This window comes from Miniopterus natalensis, chromosome 11 (assembly GCF_054644295.1).
Source record: "Miniopterus natalensis isolate mMinNat1 chromosome 11, mMinNat1.hap1, whole genome shotgun sequence".
NCBI classification, from domain to species: domain Eukaryota; kingdom Metazoa; phylum Chordata; class Mammalia; order Chiroptera; family Miniopteridae; genus Miniopterus; species Miniopterus natalensis.
The window spans coordinates 20,406,257-20,430,770 of NC_142091.1; the positions used below are offsets into that span (position 1 = coordinate 20,406,257).

At 40.3% G+C, this 24,514-nt stretch overlaps 1 protein-coding gene across 2 annotated transcripts in view; it reads right to left on the minus strand.

The window, feature by feature from the left end:
- Positions 1-24,514, minus strand: part of ARHGAP42 (Rho GTPase activating protein 42) — a 226,419-nt gene that overhangs the window by 10,898 nt on the left and 191,007 nt on the right. The window contains exons 13-22 of one of the 2 annotated variants that reach the window (XM_016206762.2): positions 15,780-15,842; positions 14,829-14,903; positions 14,079-14,163; positions 13,222-13,280; positions 10,355-10,460; positions 5,552-5,711; positions 4,176-4,320; positions 2,505-2,885; positions 1,991-2,147; positions 98-160 (exon numbers count right to left, since the gene is read on the minus strand). In XM_016206762.2, coding sequence (XP_016062248.2) covers positions 98-160; positions 1,991-2,147; positions 2,505-2,885; positions 4,176-4,320; positions 5,552-5,711; positions 10,355-10,460; positions 13,222-13,280; positions 14,079-14,163; positions 14,829-14,903; positions 15,780-15,842 — 1,294 coding nt within the window. The remainder of the gene's footprint in view (positions 1-97; positions 161-1,990; positions 2,148-2,504; positions 2,886-4,175; positions 4,321-5,551; positions 5,712-10,354; positions 10,461-13,221; positions 13,281-14,078; positions 14,164-14,828; positions 14,904-15,779; positions 15,843-24,514) is intronic. The other variant, XM_016206763.2, reaches the window with a different exon arrangement.

Consider the following 24,514-nt stretch of genomic DNA (forward strand, 5'->3'; position numbering starts at 1 on the left):
ACGCGGGCAGAGCTGTCAAAGAGGACCCACCCTGACAACACAAGGCAACAACGTCACCCCGGTTTTATTTATGTTTTACTTTGTTTTGAAAACTTACCGCCCAGAAGAAACTGGCTTCACTGAACCAACACTTTCAAACAGTTGGGCTTTTGCTGCCACACTGAAAAATAATTTTACAATGCAAGTTTCATTAAAGAAATTTGTGGATTCAAATCCTGTTTCAAATCATGGGGGGGGGGGGACAGTCTGTAAAGAGGTGATAAAATGAGGTAGAGAGTAAAAAGAATGAAAACAAGACACCCTCTAGAATTAGAAAAGTTTCTCTATTTACTAGAAGAGCTATCTCATTCCTTGATATTCTAAACTAGATTTTTAAAATCTATTTTCTCTCTTTGATGAACTTCTCCCAGAACTGAACCATCTGATGATCTCAAGGACCCTTGACGCCTGACTCAGAACACGTGCTCTCTCATTAACTTCTTTTACTATCAGTACAATCACAAAACAGAAGCTCTTCTCTTTCCCTCGTGAAGGACGGCGCTTATATTCTCCCATCTCCCTTGACATATTGGCTTAAAATTTAATTTCCTTAGTGGCTGAGTAGACAGGTTTACAAATCTATTTCTCTATATTATGGTAGCTGAATTTCTAACCAAAAGAGATAATGTATGTTAAACACACTCTGAAACCAAAAGGTTTGCATCAGAGAAAGGGAGGAATGGATGAATTTAAGATGCTCTGTATGGAACTAAGCTTAGTAAAATATCTTACTGGGCTTTTGAGGAAAAAATTAAATGTCAGGAATACCATGATATTAAAAATAGGCGTAGTATGCATAAGTGTAATAGTTGTTCCTGTAACTCTGAACAGTTTAACTATTTATTGTATTGTTTTGTATTACATTATATTGTAGTGAGCCCTGAAGGCAGAGGATACGAAGAGACAAATGAAGCATCTTAGTGGGAAATAAACAAACAAATAAAACAAATGATGTTTTAAATATAAAAAAAATAAAAATAAAAATGGGCATAGTATAATAGAGCACAGAGTCAAGCTAGGAACCCTGGGTTAGAATCCCAGCTCTACCATTAACTAGTTGAGGGTCTGTGGACTGGTGCCTTAAACTCCCTTTTTAAATTTTATTATTACTTTTAATTGATTTAATTTGACATACAACATTGTGTAACCCTTAAATTTTCTGAGTATCAATTCCCATCATCTCTAAACTGAGGTTTATATGACCTACTGCACAAGGAGGTAACCCATGTAAGGCTGCCCGGTGATAGCCAACGCAGCATTTGGAGCCGCTCAGCAGAAGTCAGTAATATAAACGGAGCGGAGCGGAGCTTTTCCTCTTTGGATTTCGCTTAGTTGTCTATGCAGGCTCCCATTTCCTCTTCGACCCCCCTTCTGTTCAAGCCTATGCCCCTTCCTCATCAGCCTCTACACTTCTGGTCGTTTCTCCTGATGAGAAGGACTGACTCCCTTTTGCCTTTCACACCCCTTGTTCTCTGAGCTTGTTTAAACCAGCGAGTTCTCAGATGGGGAGACACAGGACGATGCGAGGAAGCCAAGCTTCGCAGCTAGGGAGCAGCGGGGCTCTGAGAGGGGTGGGTGGTGGGGGCAGCTGGGAGCTGGGCCTCGCACAGCGGTCCCCTCAGCTCAGAAGCTGATGTGTAGCTTTTATAGGAAGGTTTCTAGCTACAAAGCCCATAACTACTGTATTATTCATCTATTTTCATGTCCTTAAATTAGGCCATAGTTCTCCTCGTATGGAAAGTGCCTGACGTGCCTGCCTGTTGGATTGTTTATATATATCCTAAGCCTGCTGTAGCTCCCACATCACTTTAGAAGACAAAAGGGTCCTTCAGAGCTTGACTATATCTACTCTCCGGATGAGGCATTCAGCTGCGAAGTCCCAAGGGCTCCTTTGGACTTCTCGGACCCCATGCGTCCCTGGCAGACACAGCAAATTCAAACTCTCACTCACATGGAGCCAGGCCGCTGGTAGCCATTGCTCGAGGCAGTGTCTGGCCTTAACCTCCTGCACATTTTTGGAGGCAGGTCTGGGTTTGGTGGGGCTTTAGGCGTCTCTTTGGAACCTATGGAAGTTAAGCTTTGAGTGGAACCACTGTAGCTCTTGTTTCCTAAAAAAAGAAAGCCCAAGAAAACAGGCAAGGCGTTATTAGACAAAATAATAGCAATAACACAGTACACATGCATAACAAAAGCAAGCATTCTTCTCTGAGCGCAAATGAGAAGATACAGAATGTTCTTTTAGCAAGGCAGCCCATCACTCAGGGAGACCAGAATCGACAGCAATTACAGACACCACCTCACAGAGGCAGAGCCAGGAAGAAAGTCACAGCCCAGAGTCTGAAAAATCCTAGCTCAGGGACAAACTAGATCAGCAGCGTCAGTCCCTTCACCATTACCGTTTCCCTTGATTCACAGTGCGGGATAATCGGCGAGTGACATCTTGCATGAGCTCCCCTCGGGCTTACCTTCGGCTGTAGAGATGGATCTGAGAAAGGTAGCCGAGGCTCTTTTCTGTCCTGAAGTCCCGTGAGGCCCTTTCTTGGCCAGGTCAATGGCAGGGGAAAAGTCGCCTGGGCTAGTGACGGAGGCGACGCTCTGGCAATCTGATTCTGCATCCGTTTTGGTTGCATCTTCTCTAGAACTGGATTCAGGACTAGTTGTCCAGAGACCAAGACTTTTCTGTCCATTGGAAGGTGAAGGGGATGCAATCCAAGGGATGCCCCCCGATTTCTCCCTGGGCTGGCAGGAAGCAGACTTTGTCGTGTGGTTTTGTTCAGAGGAGTGAGAGGACAGGGACTCGATGCTCCCCATGGGTGTGCTGGCTGGGCTGCTGCTATAGGAGTCGCCTGAGCAGGAGGGGGAGAGAGAAGAACAGTGGCTCTCTGCTGAGAACTGCGCCACCAAAACCCTTTCCCCTTTCTATTCACACAGGTTTTGTGGCCACCTGATCCCAATGAAGTGGCGGGCCTTTACCTGGCAGGGAGAACTGTCCTTAGTACGGGAGAAAGGCTTTAAAAATATGCATTTGAACTTGGTGAATGCATTTTTCAATACCATTCAAGGCAGATTTTATATGTGCCCTGCCCTATGAAATAATGTTACTTCTTGAAGCATGAGTGGGCTGACTTGAATTCAGACAAAATTCTGGAACAGGAATCACAAGGAAGAGAAATGATTCCATGATGATATTACCAAAAAACCCCCACAAAAACCAACCAAACAGAAGAAAAAAATCAATGAAACAGATATCGAAGATTTATTCCTGCCCCCCCCCTTATTACTTGTCTGATCTTAGGTGATTCTGACTTACAGTGCATCTGATTCTCCTCCGTGCAAAGGCACCATTAAATGTCAGCCGCAAGTTACAAGCTGCCCTCTATTTTTAAAGAAAGGAACTTTTCCTTTTCCTGCTAATATAGCAACGTAAGAAAGTGGCTGTTTAACTGGGTGTGTTTTTTAATGTTTCTAAAAGTAAGGTATAAGAAAAAAAAAATCAGAGACACTGCAATCGAGTGTTTAAATATGTATAAGTTAAAAAAATAGTGTTTTTTTATTAAATATTGATTGTGAAAAAATCGGGGGGGGACTTCGTGACATGAAATAAAACGAAAACAGCCACAGTTTAACACATGCTATGGGCTCAAGCTGCCACTCATCTCATCGTGGGGCCCGGCTCAGAGCAGTAAGTTAGTGATAATGCGCCGTGTAGCTTCTCTGATTTCTTTTCTTAATCTCGTTGAGATACTTTGATACCCAAGAGATGATGCTTTAAGAACATAATGTGAGAGGAAGAAAGAAAACGGCTGCTTCAGCCAGACTTTCTCTTGCTTTCTTTTCTACCACTTTGACAATAGGACAAAACCTTCTACGAAGTAGCACCTCATGTACTCAATCACAGTTGCAGGGAGAAAAGGGGGGGGGGCTTGAGCAAACTAATTATTTCCTTTGTAGCAGTAATGAATTTGCGTGCCCAAGGTACCTTGCAACTATGCTGACAGAGAACATATAAAACGTTAGGGGTGGGGGAGGGACTGGCGTGATAGCATCAGTGAAAACAACTTCTATTTCTACCTAATGAGAGGTAGAAAGGCTGAATTAAAGAATGAAGAAAGCCTCTCCCTAAGGCCGGCACTTACTATCGGGCTCTGCCAAGCACGGAGTGTACCTGCCTCTGGGCTTCCGGGAGCCTGTCGAGAGGCAGATGGCTCGAGTCCTCCGGGATCCAGACCGAGACTGAGGCTGGGGAAGAGGGATGCTGGGGTCCGGGGCAGTATGAAAGATCTGCACGGGACAGCGGACCACAGTCAACAAAGGGGTGAAAATGCCATTTTCGTCACAGAAGCAGCTTTGAGAGTTATTAAGTAATCTTAGAATTATATGCTACTTAATCAGTTGTATGCAAGAGATGCTTGATACCAAAAATAAACAAACAAATAAAATCAAATCCCAGAATGATTACAACTTTCTTTCCCATTTACACTGAGTAATGTTTCTTCTCTGGTTTTTCCTTTTTACGCTCCCTCATTCCCCAACAGTGACATTCAGATTTCCCACTGCTTTTAAGACACCTTTCAAATAGGAACAAATGTTGGTGCTGAGACACACTGATCCTTTATATGGTGATATTCTTTCTCCCTTCATGCTGAACACAGCCTCTGGGAAGAGGTTCACCCTGTATCATTTCCCCAGCAGAATGGGCCCCTTGTTTCTTAGGAGAAGGTGCTGCTGTGCTTTTGGTTCTGAACTGTCAAGAAATGTGAGGAGCTGCAGGGCGAGGTCTGAGCACGGCTACAGGATGCAGCCCCGTGCTCTTCAGGCGCGAGGACGCTTTCGGCCTTGGTGGGCATTAGGACATTCCTCCACGGGCGCAGGGAGGGGACCCAGGAAGAAGACAGGCGCAGTCACCCTCTCACCAGGACTAGATCAGATGCAAAAGCATCACAGACCGTTTAGACCTGCAGTGGTTGACCTGGGTAATAAGCCAATCAATCTGGCTTTCCCAACTTCCAATTTCCATAGTTATTCTAATAGCTCACTCTTATAAAGTAACCTCCTGAGGGACTGGATATAGAGAGTACTTCAAGACTCTGTTCCTGAATTTTTGCTTTTGATTTTATTTAGAATATCGCCTCTGCTGTATAATTAAGAGTCTGATTCCAGAGAGATTAAAAGATTAAAATAGACTTAACCACAAAGTCATTCTAAAGTATTCTCTGAATGTGAGCAAAAAACTGATTATAATAAATGCTACAAAAGAAAATCTTGAAAGGTAAATGATGGAGAAGGAAAGGAAACCATCTGCCCAGAGGGTTTTTGGGGAGGATTTGGAAACTGAACAAGAAAAAAGAAAATCAAAATCCTCACAAGAACCGATTTATATAAAATTTATAAGACTGCCCCTCTAGGAATCTGAGATCACAGTGTGAAGTTCACAGATGGTACAAATGGAAAATCAAGATGATACGAATGCAAGATACAAAATCTGACACTTCCACATGAAAAGTCAGCCTACCTTTTCATAGTGCTCTATCAGGATCTCGACCACAATATTCTGAAACTTAATATTCATCATAGCAGCCACAGTTTCTTCCTGTGCTCTCATAAGAGTCGGGCCAAATATGACACCAAGGTTTGAGACAGTCATGAGATTTTGTTGGCTATGTAGTGATACTCTGCAAATAAGACCAACAAAAATATCTTAAGTTAAATGTTCAGTAATTATAAAATGTTCTCATCTACCAAATTTCTGACATAAGTAAAATGTAAAACATTCCATTAGAGGCTAATTTTTCCAAATAATCAGGTTCAGTCACTCCAGATTGGCATTAATGAGTATAGCCTAAAATGATATAAAAAGTTAACAGCAAAAGTAAAACATAATTACAAAGGTTCATATATTGAAGAAAAATGAAATCCTAATTTCCTAAAATGAGTGCAATCACCCTAGAGAGACAGATTATGTATCAGTTCTTTGGTATTTTCTACAGTACCATACTTCTTCTAGAACAGATGGTTTAGAGTAGACTGGTTGTAATTTTCTTTCGACTCAGCAAACATATTATTGAAAACCTACTGCAAGGCACTTTGAGTTATTATTGCATTTAATCCTTGGAGGAATTCAGTTTTCCTATTTACAGGTGAAAAAAACCAAGGCTCCTAAAGTAAAAATGATGTGCTCCAGGTCACAGCAAATTAGGGACAGAGATGCTATTTCAACTCAGGTCTCCTGAATGCAAGTCAAAGGTTTCCTTGAGCTCCTCACATAAGACAACTGGCCAATGCATCTCCCTCCCTCCCTCCCTCCCTCCCTCCCTCCCTCCCTCCCTCCCTCCCTCCCTCCCTCCCTCCCTCCCGAAGCTTCTCTGAGTGCTTCCCTAGTGCTGGGCCCGTGCTAAGCAAAGAGTAAGAAGAGAAAATGGGAAAGCATCCATACTGGCTTGAAAATGGAAATGAAACAAAAAACCTGACATTATTGACCTTATCAAAGTAATCTCGGTAACTATGAAAAAATGACTATGACCAATTAACTAATTTGAAAACTGGATATATTCTTAAGAGGAAACCTCACCCATTTGACCAATCTCCTAGGTTAACCACTACCTTTTCTTTGTTACTCCCAGCCAGGTTTTTAGGAGGCAAAGTTCTAGGAAGGAGCACAACACAAGATTATGTTTATATCTGAGTATGCATCACTAACTACATCCTAAAACCAAATGTAAAATTTTATGAGGAATGTAAGATGTTGGGTTACCCATGCAATTCCCAGTACAGTAACTGTCCCATTGACTGAAATTTCCCCAGGACCCAAGAGAGCACTATCTAAGTAGACTCTTGGTTAGAGTAAGAAGAGTTCATTCCAAGCTTCCTTCTTAATGTAACTAAATATTATCTATTGGTTGTTTAATGTATTAGAGAATATACTAAGAGAGTAGGTATGGAAAGGCAGAGTGTCTGTCTGGAATGAAAGCTTGGATCCATCCAACTTGTTAGTGGGTGTAGTTAGCCAAGTTATTTAATGCCTTTAGGCTTCAGTTTCCTCATCTACTAAGTATAACAACCCTTATAGGGTTGGGGAAATTAAATAATGAGTTAAATTAAGTAAAATATAATCTCAAAATAATATTCTTCCTGTAATTGAATTGGTTTTAGGCACTATTGCTAAAATGTAAAAGTTGATGGTAGTGTAAGTAAACTGGACAATGATTAATATTAAATTAACTGGGAATAAATTTAGAAACCTTAAAAAATGGCTCTATTTTGAAAAGGAGAGTTGGTGACTTTATTGCTCAAGAAATGCAATATTCTGATGACCAATTTACTCTTCACTGAATTTTCCTTCTACTGGCAAACAGTAAGACGAGGAAATGGGAAAGCATCCGTGCTGGCCTATAGTGAGTTAATAGAGGCCATTATCACCTACATTTCACCCATTTCTGCCCCTCATTCTCTCAACTCCTGTAGGTAACAGACATCATTTTGTACTTCTGAATATTTAAAAGTCAAAGAAGAGACCACAGATGACCTTGTTTTAAGACAAAGAAAAGGATTCTCAGAAAGGAAGCAATGATTTGTACTATGTCTCAGAGCTAATTAATGGAGATTTGGCATTAGTCAATAAGTTGTTTCTTTAGGCCAGTGACTAACCCAGGTCACAGGTCTTAAATTCTCTCCTTTTTTTAGCTACATAAGGTTGCCAGGGACCAAGAGTGTTATTAGTTGTTTACAGTTTACTTAAGTCATTATTGTTCTTAGTTGCTTTTAGTGTACCTAAGTCATTAGGGCACATATTCCACCATGCAAAAAAAAACACTAACTGGAAAAGATACATGCACTCCTATATTCATTGTACACTACCTACAATAGCCAAGACATGAAAACAACCTGTGTCCATTGATGGATGAATGAAAAAAGAAACTGTGATATGTATAAACAATGGAATACTATTGAGACATAAAAGAAGAATGAAATTTTGCCATCTGTGACAATATGGAGGGGCCTCAAGGGCATTATGCTAAAAAATGAAACAAGTCAGACAGAGAAAGACAAATGCCATATGATCTCCCTCATCTGTGTGATCTTAAAGAACGAATGAAAAAAAGATCACAGATATAGAAAACAGATTGGTGGTTGTAAGAGGATTCGGGGTCATGGGTGGGGAAAATGGGTCGACGGTTGTTGATTTTTAATAGAATAAATTTTTTAAAAAAATAGAGACTTTACAAAAGTAGTTTCAAAAAGTCAGTAAACAAACAACAGAGAAAAAAAAAAAGAGCCAGGAATGGTGGTGATGGATGAGCAAGAGAATTTTAAGCACCCTTCCATGGCCAGCTCTGCCCTGCTAGTCCTTGTATCAAAACAACACACATTCAAATTAAGGGTGAAGCTTGTGTTCATCTAATATTCCGGATAATTAAGCAAGAACATTTTTATGGAACATTCATGTCACTTTTAAAAGCACATTTAATAAGTCTTTACTACAAAAATAGCCTGACTACAACAAGAGAATGCTCAATAAATGCAGTGTGGTTAAATTTCATAAGGCAGTTACACACAATTCAAAAACGTAATTCAAGACTAATTCAGACCAAGGATGGGCCCTTGTTCATTAGCTAAAAAAGGTATTGCCACGGGTAGTAGTTAACGAACTTGAAATGAGGCCATTTGGAGTGGATTCCTATGGGGGGAATTCATATTATCTCAAAGCCTGAATGTTGAGAGTTATTAATATGTTATGTAATGTTATTTCAAATGTGCATGGCTAAAATTAGCATAAATTGGGTTACTACTTCAGCAAACAAGGAAAGGATTAATCATCTGATTGTGAATCATGGTATTTATTAACATAGAAAATGTCTATTTAAAAGAAACGGTCTCTGCAGCAACATGGAGAACATTATACTAAGTGAAATAAGCCAGTCAGAGAAAGACAAGTACCATATGATTTCACTCATATGTGGAATCTAATGAACAAACTGAACTAAAAAGAAAAATAGAGGCAGACTCATAGAGAGCATGTAGACAGATCTGGTGGGGGGCGGGTAAGGGGACTGAGCAAAAAAAAAGAGAAAGAACTCATGGGCACAGACTACAGTGTGGTGACTGTGGTGGCGGGGGCAGGAGGTGGGAGAGGGTATATTGGGGATAAATGGTAGTGGGGGAAAAATAATAAAAATAAATAGGAAAATGAAATAAAATAAAATAAACAGTAAGGGAATTCTGAAGTAAGTTTAAAATCTGAATTTAGACTTCTGTTTCCAGCAGCATGGCAAATAAGCTTCTGGCTTAAGAGAGTGTGTGTGTGTCTCAATTTCTAGATAGATATGTCATGGTTAATTTGTTAATTTTACGGTCAAATTTTTTGCTACACCACAGTACCCACATATTTGGTCAAATATAATTCTGGATGTTTCTGTGGAGGCTTTTTTTTTTTTTAATATAAGATTAACATTTAAATCAGCAGATTTTGAATAAAGCAGATTACCTTCCATAATTTGGGTGGGCCTCATCTAATCAGTTGAAGGTCTTAAGAGAAAAAGACTAGCATCCCCTGAGAAAGAGGAAATTCTGTCTCTGGGCTGCCTTCGATTCCAGCTGCAACATCCACTCTTCCCCGAGTCTCCAGCCTGCAAGCCCGCCCTGCAGGTTTCAGGATTACCAGCCTCCCAATCATGTAAGCCAATTCCTTGCATTCGATCAATTACTCTCATATACATATATGCATACACATACATGTATATATGTGTATATGTATATGGCATATACATATACCAAATATCCTATTCATTCTGTTTCTCTGGAGAACCTTGACTACTATAACATCTATCTATGGAGACTTTTAAATACATCAATGAACTAACAACAGAGTCAGAAAAATCTTCAGAGACCAAGAGATACTATGAATCCAAAGAAGAAACTAATATTAAAATGGGAGTTTGACTTGGCAGAACCTGTTGACCCTGGTAATATGGAGAACTAGTCTTCAAACTTAGGGCTTACAATGTATCTAAAAGAATTGCAGGGGGGGGGGGGGGACGACGACGACGACTATATACTTCTACATATATTTCTAAGTTGATATTTAAGTTTCCCATCATTAGCTTCACAGTTGCAAAGGATATAATTATTTTCACATTGTAAATATACACAGATACATATACATGTACCTATAGCTATATCTTAAAAATAAATTGGCACTCATTTTTAAAGCACACCCTGTGGACTCTCATTACAGCACCATCATACACTTTAAGAAGAACAAGGTTAACTTTAACAGTTGAATAGTAGTTAAGTGAACAATATTAAGTCAGAGAATTACTTGACCAGGTGCTTTATTAAGATGTCCAGCATCTCTCTGTTTTTCTCCGGCAATTTGTGCACCAATGCGTGTACAGCCTCCACCCGGTAGTTTTGGTCATCAGATTCTGTAACGTAAAAAAGGTTGCAGATCTCAAGTTTTAATTACATTCAAGTGTGTACATAAAAGTTATTAGCTCTGGCTGGTGTTTCTCAGTGGTTAGAGCATCGGCTCACATACCAAAGGGTCATGAGTTCAATTCCCAGTCAAGGGCACATACCTGGGTTGCAGGTTTGATCTCTGGCCCCCATCGGGGGGAGTGTGGGAGGCAACCAATCCATGTGTCTCTCTAATGTCCATGTTTCTCCCTCTTTCTCTCCCCCCTCCACTCTCTCTAAAAATCAATGGAAAAAATATTCTCGCATGAGGATCAATAACAAAAAATCATCATCATAACCACACCCACCCCTTCATGTCTTAAAAGCAATGCTCCACATGGTGTTATCACCTATCATTCCCTAAGGCTGAGAGAGGCTCAGCAACTTGTCCATGGCCATGAAGTTAGCGAGGAAAGAAGTTAATCAACCCAGGTCTCTCTAATCCAGGCCTGTGCTCTTAGCCACAAACTGTACACAACCATATGACTGGAACTCATCACTTGCTTTGGTTTTGCTACACAAGGACAGAATCAAACTTTTAGTGATGTTAGTGATCACAGCGATTGTTACAGACTGCCTAACGTGTCAGGCACTATGACACACTATCAATCTGAGACCTCCAGTGACTCCATCAGACAGAGGAAGCAAGCATCCCTTTCCAAATTTTACAGATTCAAAAATAACCAGTTCTTTTTCTGAGGGGTCAGAATTATTGTGCAAACAGAGCCCTAGTCCATTTTGAGCCCACGCTAACAATAGTAAATCTGAAAAGTGAAAAATCATCCACAGCAAATCTTGTCTGCCAGGCCAAAGCAACGATGAAGACCTGTCTGCTAGAAAAACGCTTAACCCTTCAGAATAAGGAATCTATTTAACATTTGTTTATAGCAATAAACAAATTCTGGGGTGACTGCCTACCCTACCAAGCCCTTTCTCTGGAAAGTGCCCAACCACTAGGGCTTCTAGGATAGGACCACTGTTTCTTCCAGGGACACCTATTTGGAGTGAGGAAAGGCTGGGCCAAACACGAGCTCTCTCCCAGGAGTTGAAATGAAGTCACCAAAGCTGATCTGACTGCTGGATATGTGGAAAGGCAGGCCATGTAAAACCAGGGCTGCCATGAACAAATGTGCTCTCGTCCAAGAAAATCTGACTGACAAGGGAGACAGGAATGAGGCAGGTCTGCAGCCAAGAACAGAGATGAGCAACCTTCCAAATAGGGTGGGAGAGAAACGTCAATTCCCAACGCTGTGATTCCTGACTGCAGACCCACGGAAGGCCTGACCCCTCGTCTGCTAAGGAATTCTGTGAGACACCTCTTCTTTCTAAATAGCGTCCCCTTTTTTCTGAGCTGGATTTCTGTGGCTTGAAACCAAAGAACACCTAATTTTATTAGCTTAACATCTAGAAAATAGGATTATCCTTGACCCAGACAAAAGATGAATTCTTACTGATAAGAGCGCATATTAATGATCACGGTAGTGAGTAATATGATCATTATTTGTCAGAGAAGAAGTGTAGAAAAAAAGTCTTGCAATGAGATGTTTGTATCAAGATCACCAGCTCATTGAATCATTTTAGCTAAGTGGTTCAAATGCCATTTGTTATAAAACAAAATTTTTATAAGAAAAAGTTTGGGATTAAGAGTGTAACAAACTGGCTTGTAACCCTGGTATTGCCATGACTTTACTAGTGTCCTTAGGCAACGCCTTTTTGCCCAGTCTGGATCCTGACTTCTTAATCAATAAAATGAGAGTTCGTATTCTGTATTTGCTAAGATCTTATATATCCTGCAAAGACAGATTTTTATGATGACAGTGTTGAGTAGAGAGTTTTCAGGAGGAAGCTCGGGAGCACATTAGTATCTATCTATTCAGAAGGTCATGTGGTCAGTCAGGTAGGCTGGACTAAAAACCAAGGTTACTCAACTTTATCTGACACTTTTATCAGCAGACGTTTCCTGTAGCATTACAATGTGTGGCAATAAAATAATGCAGCTGATTTCTTTCTTGGATTGTGAAAAATAACTGTTACAGTCACACCTCATACGTTTTAACAATGAAATGCCAACTCCTAATTGTTATAGCGTGTTGTGATGGGCTCAGATGGCGCCCTGGCACTCAGATCCCAGTGTTTTAAAAGTACATCTTTCTAACTTCTCAGGTTACGTGCTTCTCACAGACACCCCCACTCCCTACCTCCTCTCAAATTCTGGATTAATCCTATGTATTCACATCACATTTTAACACTCACAGATCTAAAGATATGTGATCATCAATACTGTAAATATAATATGGGGGAAAGGGTTAATGGAAATGCCTGTTACCTACCAAAAATATCTGACTTTTTTCTCCAGATTCAGGAATCCAGTATGTGAGTATGTGTATGGTAGTGACATAACTGACTATACATATTTGTAGTCTTACCTATTTAACCACAAAGTTACTCTTGTAACGAACTGACACCCATCCATCAAGTAAAATGTAATTGGAATAATTCCTCACAGCTCTTTCTGATCACACCAGAATGTCACCCCAATGGGGTCTTCTATTAAATGACAAAATATTTTAGATCGTCCCGCAATTTATTTGTTAATAAACCATGTTGTAAGCTATTAAGTATCACATTGACAATTTCTTAAGCCATATGTAGGGACATCTTAACTAGCTGGTTTAAACTTATCCCTCTAAGTAATAGAGCATAAAACCTCATCAGTGGAAGCATACTTACTAACAGCAACAATAAAATCTTTGTGTAATTTGTAAGTCATCAGTGGTTCTGCAAGGCACCTACAAGAGAAGCAAGCATGCTTTAGAATGGCAGAACCTTTTCATGTCCCTGAACTTTCGGTGCTTCTTAAGAACTGGGTGCTTAGGCTGCATGATCAAGTCCTAGTCGGGAGGGCTCCAGGTGGTGCTAAAATGCAGACCTCAGGGACCCCAATGCCCCTTAGCACTTCTTGCCACAATTAATTCAAAAGGGAGGCCGCGAGACAATTTTTTCCCTTTGTGAGCAAAACTCCGCTCAGACAAGGGGATAACAGTTTAAGAAGAATCACTTTCAATTTCAACTTATTTTTTTAAAAATACATGTGAACCCCATTTGAAATTATTATCAGCCCAGCCGGCATGGCTCAGCAGTTGAGCATCAACCTAGGACCCACGAGATCGAGGCTCGATTTTTTGGTCAGAGCACATGCTGGAGTTGTGGGCTCAACCCCCAGCGAGGGGCGTGCAGGGGGCGGCCGATCAATGACACTCTCTCATCATTGATGTTTCTCTCTCTCCCTCTCCCTTCCTCTCTGAAATCAATACAGAAATATATACATATTTTTAAAAAGGTCAAATTGAACATGAAACAGAAATCAGTATTCATAAAATACTGCAGCCTGTTAAATCTATATTTGAGAAATCAAGGATAAGTTCCCGAACAGTAAATACACACATTCCCCCTGCGCTCTCACCTTCAGCGAAGGGCCGAGCTGGGGAGTGGGGCTCACACGCGGGGCCCCAGGGAGACACCAGGTGACTTTTTGCCAGAACAGCGAGAGGTGACAGGCACAGTGCCCGGGCTCAAAGCCCACTCACCTGAGGTAGTTTTTCAGTCCGCTTGTGATTGTTTTATTATCCCACAGTTCAATATCGATATCCATATCAGGAGGGGACTTGGGAGCTAAAAAGAATAAAAATAAAATGCTTCAATCGTTCAATCCAAAATACCACTCGCACCACTTAAGAGAACAGGTACTAAAGTGAGTAGGTCAAAGAAAGAGTCACTAAACCTCAAAGGCTTCTTGTGGAATCAGTTTCCCAAAGCAAATTATCGCTCACTGCTCACATCACAGAGCCTGCGCCGCAGGCTGGCCATGCTTCTAAGCATTTCACATGGATGGAAATGTCCAGTCCTCGCAATGCTTAGTGAAGCAGGCACTGCTATCATCCGCATTTTATAAGCCAGGGGGCTGAGGCACCGCAAGGTTAAGCAGATCACCCAAGATCACAAAGCTTTTAAGTGGAGGAGCTAGGATTCCACGCAGGCAATCTGAACCCAGCGTCCATACTCTCACTGTGCCTCCAGCTGATCAAAGGACACTGGAGAAAAGGTCCAGCGCTACTAAAAGGTCCCCTCTCAAATTCTGATTGTTCATCTATTATAAATGAACACCGAAAACTAAATACAAATATTAATTTTAAATATGACATGAAAATACTCAAGGATAAGCAATAGGCTACACCTCAAACAAACAACAACAAGAAGAAAAACCACACAAGCCCATGGTTTGGATTATCTACAAGAATACAAAAATTAATTAAGTAACCACTTCATCCAAAACTTACAAAATGTGGTGTTCATGAGCTTCTGAACTTTGGAGTTCACTCCTCCGATTCGGTAGAGGCCTAAAATTGTGATGCCTGACGGGAAGGAAAAAAATCACAAGAAAACAGCTTGAGACACAGCTTCCCAAGTACAGGATGTTAAAAGCTCAGGGACATGCCTACACAGAATTTGAAAGCTACTTATCCAATTGTGTAGCCTCACTTTAGCCAGCCTACCCTGGAAATGCCCACCAGACATCTATTTCTCAGAGCAGACTGAACAGCGATTTGGCTGTCTCTGAAGATCTTCACAGCAGCAAAGCACACCCACCTATTCATATCTGAATATGACTATGCAGTCGCATTGCTCATCTATTTCTTCAGTCATGGACTTTTCTGCATGTAGAACAGGTTTGTGCCATTTAAATCTTCTCTTTTATGGAGAGGAAACAGATTCGGAGAATTTAAGAAACCTACTTAACTTCTCAAAACTTCTAAGTGGCAGCACCAAAATCTGAATCTAAGTTCGGAGAACTCCAAAGCTTAATACGAGTTTTGCTTTAGACAAGTTTTCCTGGAAGTGTGATTGTGTAACGGACCACTAGAAGGGGACCTCAGGACAGAGGTCACGGCTAGAGTGAGGAAAGGGGCTGAAATCGAGACAGTGACAACTCACTGAAGGAAGTCATGTAGGGCAGGAAGGGCTGAAGACAAGCTACTTAGGAATCTTTCTGACCTCCAGGGTCCACCAAGAAGAAATGGAGGCTATTTTGGGAAATGTCACTAAGAGCAAGCATGTTTGGTAAACCAGAGTTCAAAGTATAACTATTTATGTATCCATGTAATTTATATACTCATATAGCTCTTAAAATTAATCCCATGCTAACGGTTACATATATTCTCCTTTTCCAAGCATTTTTATGTAAGAATGGACCACACTACATTAGCCATACAGTCGTCAGGTGCACTGACCTCTTGTTTCCACAGCTTGAATGCATTTTCTCACAAAGTTGAACCCTGCTTCATTTAAGTACACTGAAAATAAAAGAAAATCATATTAAGTGTTCATGCTGAACTTACATCCCCCCTTCATTGGGCTCTGTTGTTTTATGATTTAATGGTAGTTCTGATGGAGTCTGAATTTTTATATGTGGTAGAAGTTGAGGAGGGTGGTTCACACTCACCAATGTTATTACAGGAACTTGATTCATTAGAAACACAAATCCTTCCAGAAAGTAAATATGTTACATGGATCCCTTCCATTTTTCCTAAGATTAGCAATATCCTTTGCTACGTTTTTATAGTTGATAAAAGCAAATGCAATAAGAATAAACTTTTATTGCGTATTAATAACTATATTACAAAGCTAGTCACATACGCTTTCCCATGGGATTCCCAAACAACATTATGAGGTAGAGAGAAAGCTTTAATCTTAAAATGATTCCTTGGGTTGCTGGTAACTTCATTTTCTTTGTTCTAAGCTCTAGAGCCAGGATTCTAACTTAAGTCTCTTGATTCCAAGTCCCATGATCTTTCTATTGCATTTTGTAGCATATTCAAAATAACTCAAAATAACCTCAGTCCACTAAAAATCTCCCAAAGATGATTATTACATTGTGAAATAGCAATTTATTTTCATTGCTTTATGCCAGATTTTCTTTAAATTAGTGTATTTTTTTTTAAAGGTTTTGGGGCCTGATCAAATTAGATTACTTGTTTAAACAGAAATAATTTAATAATACTAAGTAACAGAAGGAAACTCAAAATTTTTTGTATTACAATGAAAATTTTCATCATATGTGGCAGAGATAGGGTATTTCTTAGTGTTACCAAATAACATATGAAAGCAAGTCGAACTAATAAAAAATTAAAACTGGCTTCTACTTAAAGATGACAGATTAAACACATTCATGTAATTCAACACGGATCCAAAACAACAAAAGTATATGTTAAAAAATTATGCTAAAAAAAATCAAGAAGGGGTGCCAGCTATAGACAAAAAACTTGAAGAAATCCGACACACAATCCAACACTTTGAAAACCACTGAAACCGAATTAACTGAAAGGTTTGAGAAAAGCGTGGCCCCCAAAAAACCAGAGGTACTGACCCAAAAGGATGTTTCCTATGTGTTGTTAGGTGAAAAAAGTAATCTACAGGATGATATGACCTAATTTCTGTTTTAGTTTTCTACTTTTTATTTATTTTTTAATTTTTTTCCCCATCACAATTTGTCACTCCTATACCCTGTCCCACCTCCACACTACCCCCTGCAATCACCATGCTGTAGTCTGTGTCTGGAAATTCTTTTCTTTTTTTTCCCCTTTTTTGCCCAATCCTTCCACACCCTCCTCACCCCCACCCCCACCCCCCAGAGCTGTCTGCCTGAACTCTGTCTATGAGCCTGTCTCTATTTTGCTTGTTAGCTCAGTTTGTTACCCTTTGTGACAGCATGAGTGGATCAGAGAACATTATGCTAAGTGAAATAAGCCAGTCAGAGAAAGACAAGTACCATATGATTTGACCCAATTTCTTAAAATGTAGTAATTCGAGGGTATTTTTTTCCCTAGGAAAGAGCTCTTAACTTTGTTACATGCAAACTGCAAGTAAAAGGGGACAATGATAAAAATGATGATTTTTATTCAGTGGGTTTTAGAACTATCTAATACTTTTAAAAATAAAGTTACTTCAGAGTTAAAAAAAAAAAAATCAACAATTAAAAAAATGTAAAAATGCCAAAACTAAAATACGTGTTGTCACCAACAGGAATCGGCTCATTTATTTGTATCCTCAGTGCCCACAGGGGTCAAGTGAACAGAGCTCAGTGAATGCTTCGGGTGAATGCAACACACAAGAATGAATGGCTGTGAAACGAGCATCTTGTCAGAGTTGACGACCTACATGAGCGTGGAGCTCCTTTGGACACCAAGAAGTGATTGCTTCTTTCCAACCCAAAATGCTCAGCATTTTATATATTCAAAAAAATTTTAAGTAGTTATTGGACACAGGAAAACAAGTGAATGGAGAGGTGAGGAGCCAATATAAAATGAATAAAGAAATGAGGGCTCAATTATTAATTCTCATTTTTAACAATAAACGCTTAGCCCAAAAATATAATCTTAGGTAAAAACAATACACTAGCATTTTTGTATCAATTAAAACTGCAAGTTCCTGACATTTATATTTTTGGTTCTTGAGGTCACATTTTTCAACTTTTCAATAAAATAAGTTTAAAAGAGAAAACAATTTTTTTTTTTTTTAATTTCAATGAAACGTGCCCATGGCACAATGAGTGAAGATAACTGTGATATATAAAAATTGAATCTGAATATCCATTTTGAGAAAAATAAGCAATAACAAGGCTATATCTTGAAGGTACACTGGGCTTTTCAGCAGTAGTCCCCCCGGCGTGGTCTAACATACAAATATGACAGCCTTATGAAGAACACAATCTTACATTCGGTCTGGCTGCCAGGTCGTTCCACGGGTGCTGCTGTCCTGATGTGTCCCATGGGTTTTGTGCTTAAGCTCTACTCACTTGAGTCAACGAAATGCTACCCATCAACTTAGAGACGTGGAAGAATATCATATGTTGGCAAAAATAACCATGCATTTCTTTTTTGTTTCTTTCGAATGACTTTTGCTATTGCCTGAGAGAGTATAGGGAGGTTCCATGATATAGAGATAGCACCCAGCCTTTTCTGTTTGGAAACCAGCAAACCTGGTTTACTGGTTTAGTGTACGAATGGGAGTGTGCCTACTAACTTCTATGGACTCTAGCTCTTTCATTCATAAAATTAGGGAAATAATAAGATATGTTAAATGTTTGTAGTAAGATAAAGATAAAACCACATGAAGCACCATCAGCGCTACTACCAATGGAACTAATCTAAGTAAACGCTAGTCTCCTCCATGTTCACCTGTCCACACATCAGGGCTGTATGAATGAAAACAGAAGAAATGATGAAAGATGTCAGTCATTAGTTCTAACAGATGAAAGAGACAGTAGCTACTCTCCCACTTAGTTGTGTTAGTAGGCATAGTTCTAATTTCTGTGCCTCAGTTTCCTCTTCTATACAGTAAGGATAACAGCAGTATCTTCTTCAGAGGGCTATTCACAAATGAAATACGTTAACATTTGCACAACTCCTACAGCAGTGGTTGGGATACAGTAAATGCTATAAAAGTATTGGCTATGGGAGAATAGAAACACCTACATATGTAAATTACATGAGCAAGGTATTTTCTGGGCACAGCTGCAGTCACTGGGGCTTGGGGACCTGTCTGCGAGGAGTGTTATTTTTCAAAGAGGCATATATATTACTTATTTTAAAAATATTTGGGCCTAGAGCAAATGATTTTTTTTTTTTTTAATGTCTTTATTGACTTCAAAGAAAGGAAGGGAGAGGGAGGGAGAGAGATAGAAACATCAATGATGAGAGAGTCATTGATCAGCTGCCTCCTGCACATCCCCGACTGGGGATCAAGCCCACAACCTGGGCATGTGCCCTGACCAGGAATCCAACCCCAATCTCCTGGATCCTAAGTTGATGCTCAACTGTTGAGCCATGCTAGCCAGGTGCAATGATCTGTTTCTTCAAACAAACACAGGTCAGGCATAACCCATTTGGGCCCTGTGAATCTAGCTGGCCACTGACAAAGTAAGTTGTATGTTAAGAAATGTCCCTCTACTCTGATTTTACTTCAACAAATCACAATGAACAAACACATCCTCTCACTAAAACTAAACCCACTGAAGTTGTAATTACTGTCTACCCATATATGTTGTCCCTTCCTACAGGAGGATTACATTTTTCAGCTCCCTCAAAGACAGCTTGCCTATGTGCTATGCACTAGCCAACAAAATATGAATGGAAGTGACAAACATCATTATCCAGCAGACACTAAGAAGCAGTATGCAGCTTGCCAGGTTCTCTTTCCCTCTGGCACAAGATCAACAATGATACACAGAGAGGCCATGAGCTTGGGTTCCAGAGTGAACACCACGTGTAAAATCTGGAGCCACTGCTGACCTGAATGGACATTCATCACGGCGAGGAAATGAACCTTCCCTGTGGTAAGTGTCTGAGATTTGAGGATCATCTGTTACCAGAGCATAGGCTGTCCTGTTCCGATTTAATAATGTAATAACATAGTTTTCTGGGACAAAAAGGACTGAATTAAATAAAGGCAATGCCACACAATTAACTTTTCCTTGCTTAACTGGAATGCATTCACTTTTTTCAGCTACTGACTTATCAATTCATATAAAAAGGCAGCAAAGGGCAGTAGTGGCCCTGCCCATTCATGGTTGCCTTGCAAACTACCATCCACCAGCAGCGCCTTCACTCTCACTCACTCACCCAGAACTTTCTGCGAAGGTCTGAGAAGAGGGCAACATGGCTTAAGCAGGCTATTGCACATTCCATCGCCCAGTGACAGACATAAGGACAGTCACACAGGGTGGTGTTCCTGAGGGATGCCAGGGGCAAATGCAAGTTGATCAAGGAAAACGAGCAACCGTCCAAAGCCACAAAGGGGTTACCAGACTCACCATCAGTGCTAATGAGAATTTAATGCAAATACATTCTCTAGAGCCTAAAAAAGAAAAACTAGCCCTGGCCGGGCTGGCTCAGTGGTTACAGCGCAGGCCTTCCGACCGAAGGGTCTTGGGTTTGATTCTCAGCCCCGGGAGGGGCGCATGCGGGAGGCAGCCAACTGATGTGTCTCTCTCACATCGATGTTTCTCTCTCTCTCTCTTCCCCCACCCCCAATCCCTCCCCTCCATTCTCTCTAGAAGAAAAATCAATGGGAAAAATGTCCTCCAGTGAGGATTAAAAAAACAACTAGGAACTCCTTAGTGTTCAGATGAAATGTCAATGGAAAGTGTTCTTAATAAATCAAATCACACCTCACACAATTAAAGAGTTACAATTGACCACAATTCTCATTTAGTGGAAGGCAAGGCACTCCAGCTGCAACAGCAGAGGAAGGAGAAGTGCGGGCTGCTGACTCAGGGCTCAATGCCCGGCCGGAGCACACAGCCAAAAATGCTTGGTAGCTGCTGGTTTGCACCTGGCTTGCTCAAGGACCCTCTCTGATGGCTTCCATGAGGGTTAGAGCTGATCAGCTAACAGGAGCTACTTTAATCAACTCCTTACCAGGGCCTCTGCCCCAGCCCTGTATGTCCCCGTTACAGAGAGGACCAGAGGGATACGCAGAATACAACTACCACCAAATCCCCAGGAACTATAATCCTATGACAGTAACGATACTTGGCCTTCAGGGGTAGAAGCAGAAGGCAGGCAAAGTGTAAACATTGCGTGTGTCCCCCCCTCTTCCCCCAGAAACTATTCAGGGCTAAAGCTTTTATTGAAACCAAATAAAGTTTCTATAGGCAGCTTGGCAGCACAAAAGCTATTAATTTCAACAGAATTCAAACAGCCATGAGGAAGAAAAAAAAAAGAAAAAAAAAGAATGGTCTTCCATACAACTAACAAAGCAAATGTCCTTGTACCTTCCCCAGTAATTAAAACCCCAGCATGTCCTTCCAGATATAATCTCCTTGGCCTTACAGTACATTCTCAGGGCTCACAAAACAAAGCAACACTTGTCTTTAATTTCTACTTCACTTTTGTAATCTGCCACTTCAGATTAAAAGGCCCTCGTCACAGACAACCAGACCACAATGTGGCTCAAAAGAAACAGGAGAGAGAAGTGAGTGCATTTACTAGAGTCTGTGATAACCACAGGACCCCTTCTCTTCTGCCTGACGGACGAGCAGGGACCTCTCGCCGGCCCTCGCCCAGGCTGCTCCCCCTTCCTGGCTCTGCTCCTGAAGAGCCCCTGTGCTCTGACCCCCTTCCCGGGTCTCTGGTGATGTATGTGACCAGGGGCCTGGGGGAGAACCAAGGGACGTCTGAGAACTTCCAGAACTAAACTATCCAATCAGCAGTATGAAGCTCTAAAGCATTCCTGAGGGACGTCCATTGCCTAGGGCATGAAGAACACGCTGAATCTTTCTGTTTTTTTGCTGGGGGGATACACTCCCTAGGCGCACACGGACAGTCACCCAAACACACAGTGACAGACGTGTAGAGCTGTTGGGAAATTCTCAAAGTGTCTTCTGGTCCAATCCCTTCGATTTTGTACATGAGGGCTGAATGTTAGGTGACTGTCATTACACTTTTATTATGACTTTTATTGGCAGACACTCCATTTGAAAGGACTTCTTTTTTTCCTATTTGCAATACCATGAAAAAAATAGGCACACAATGGAATATTGTTGAACTGACTTGTTGAGACAATGAGAACCTTTTCTTTCACAATTCTCACTTTCTCCAAACCTAGCGTAGAAAGACCAGCCAAAAAGCCAACACATTGAACTTATGTTCGAGGGGGGACAAGGCTCAGGGCACCCTCCAACGCAGAAAGCCAAGGAGAGAAAGACTACAAAAAAATGACAACTGCTCCAGTCCCTGTTAACAATTAGTCCCAAGATGGAAGTCTTGGGACAGAAAGGTGTGTCAACAATGCTTATTTGTTTTTTTGAAAGAATAATCTCAAATACAGAATAATGAACTATTAGTAAGCTGTCCTTTAACACAATATCCCCAATGGCATGGACTGAGGAACAGTTTAGCTCTCACCGTAATCGAGTATCATGTTTAATATTGATGACAGGCATTACTATTCTCAAAATGAATCAATTCTCAAAGTCTTATAATTCCAAGACAAGGACACGGTGACATATTTTACAACCAGAACTGTCTGTGGATTCGATATCCTATAACTGACGAATATTCATTTTTGTTACTTCATGCATTTTTCATTAAGATGAGTCCAACTTTCCTTCTCTATTAAATTACACACGTTTTTTATGGCATCTTTACTCTGAAAACAGTAAATTAAGAGTAACCACAAAGTAGAGAGGTTTTTCCATGTTAGGCCTGTAAAGCGAGACTCATTCCTCTAGGGTCACAGCATAGTTTTATTCATTTCATGGTATATGTTCTCTGGATAGTCACAGTATGGCCCTATTTCAGGACACTAGACAGTTCTTACTCTGTTGCTTTTAGGGTTTTCAGCACAGACATTTGGCAACTTTTAACGGCTGACACGCAAAACAAATTTTTACCTGAGTTTTATATTTTACCATTTTAAGCTTCATTATTGTCTCCAGCAGTTCAACACATACATTCCATGCCAAACTGAGTCTCCAAAGGAAAAACAAGATTATTTTAAGATGAACAGAATCCATCTGAATGACAAGGCTACAGAAAAGCACTTCTCAAGGTGGCAAATGAATCAAAGCCGGTCTGGTTATAAATATCAATTGTGAGAGAAGTTACATACTGAACTTGACATGATGCCACTTCTGAGGGGAGTCAAAGGTGAAAAAGGGAAAGGGAGATCTCAATAAGCAGGATGAGTGTGTGCGAAATGGTGTGTGGAAGGGGCGGGCAGAAAGATATAAGCTGCTCTGAACTCACGGCATGATGACCTTGCATGATTTATTCAAGACTTAAGAAAGAGGTCTGAGAACCTCACCATCACCAGAATATAATTTTGAACTGAAACAAATACAATTCTGGACATGTTGCTAGGAAGAAAACATGATGCTGCTCTTAATTTAACAGGACCATGTGCTTGAATCTGGAATATTGCCGAGTGTTCAGATATATCCTATGAGTCATTACAACCCTAGAAAAATAGTAACCATGGTAAGACACACGATAAAAGAGAAAAGGAGTGAAACTGCAGTCTGAGCAAGAGGTTCACAGCGCCAGTAATAACTGTTAGGCCTTCATGTAGCAGACTGTTCACAATTACCTGCAAAAGCAATTAAATTCTTAGGACCTGGAAAGCCCTTTAAGCAGTCTGAGAGGCAGGTCATCTTAGGGAAAGGTTCTTCATTGCTTGCTGGATTGAGAAATGCTTAGAAAGCCTTGCTCATAAAAGCTGGCAATCCCCGAAAGTCCATTCCAGCTACAGGAACCTTGGCTCTAGAAGGCACATTCAATCCTGTGCCTCCATTAGTCTGAGTGTCTTTAATTGGTGGCATATGCCATAGTCCTGACTTTTCAAATGAGTGCTGGTGATTTTGTCTGGGTGAGGAAATTTGAATCTCTAAAAATGTGTAAGAACAACTAAAAACAAGTGCAATTTTGAATAAGTTGGCTTTCTGTCATGTAGTAAAACATTTTAAAATCACTACATAATTCTGTGTGTGATTTACTTAGAGTGTTTAAAAGAATATTAATCTCTGCATTTATCAACCAATTTACTAGATTACAAAAGTTGCCAGGTGTTTAGGAAGATTAACAAGAATCACAAATTTGTCTTATTAGTCTTGCATTCAGAGAATGAAATTTACTTGTTTTGTAATTATAGCTTGAGCTAAAGAAACTTGGTTGACCACATTTGAATTCTATTAAATTTTTTTTAAAATAAACTAAAAATGACTTGTTTTTTAAAGCTAGTATGTTTAAAAATAAACTAAGATATGTATGTTGATTAAAAACAGGCTTAAAGAAAAAATATAGCTTAAGATAAAATAATAAAAATAAAGCTTATGATTAGGGTTAAGATTTATAACTTTGAGCTGTACATATTAATAAAGCAAAGGGAACTGTAATATTCCTTTCTATAATCAAAATCTCCGCTTGGCAATAAAAGTCTACTGGCACCAAGAGGAAGAATAACAGCA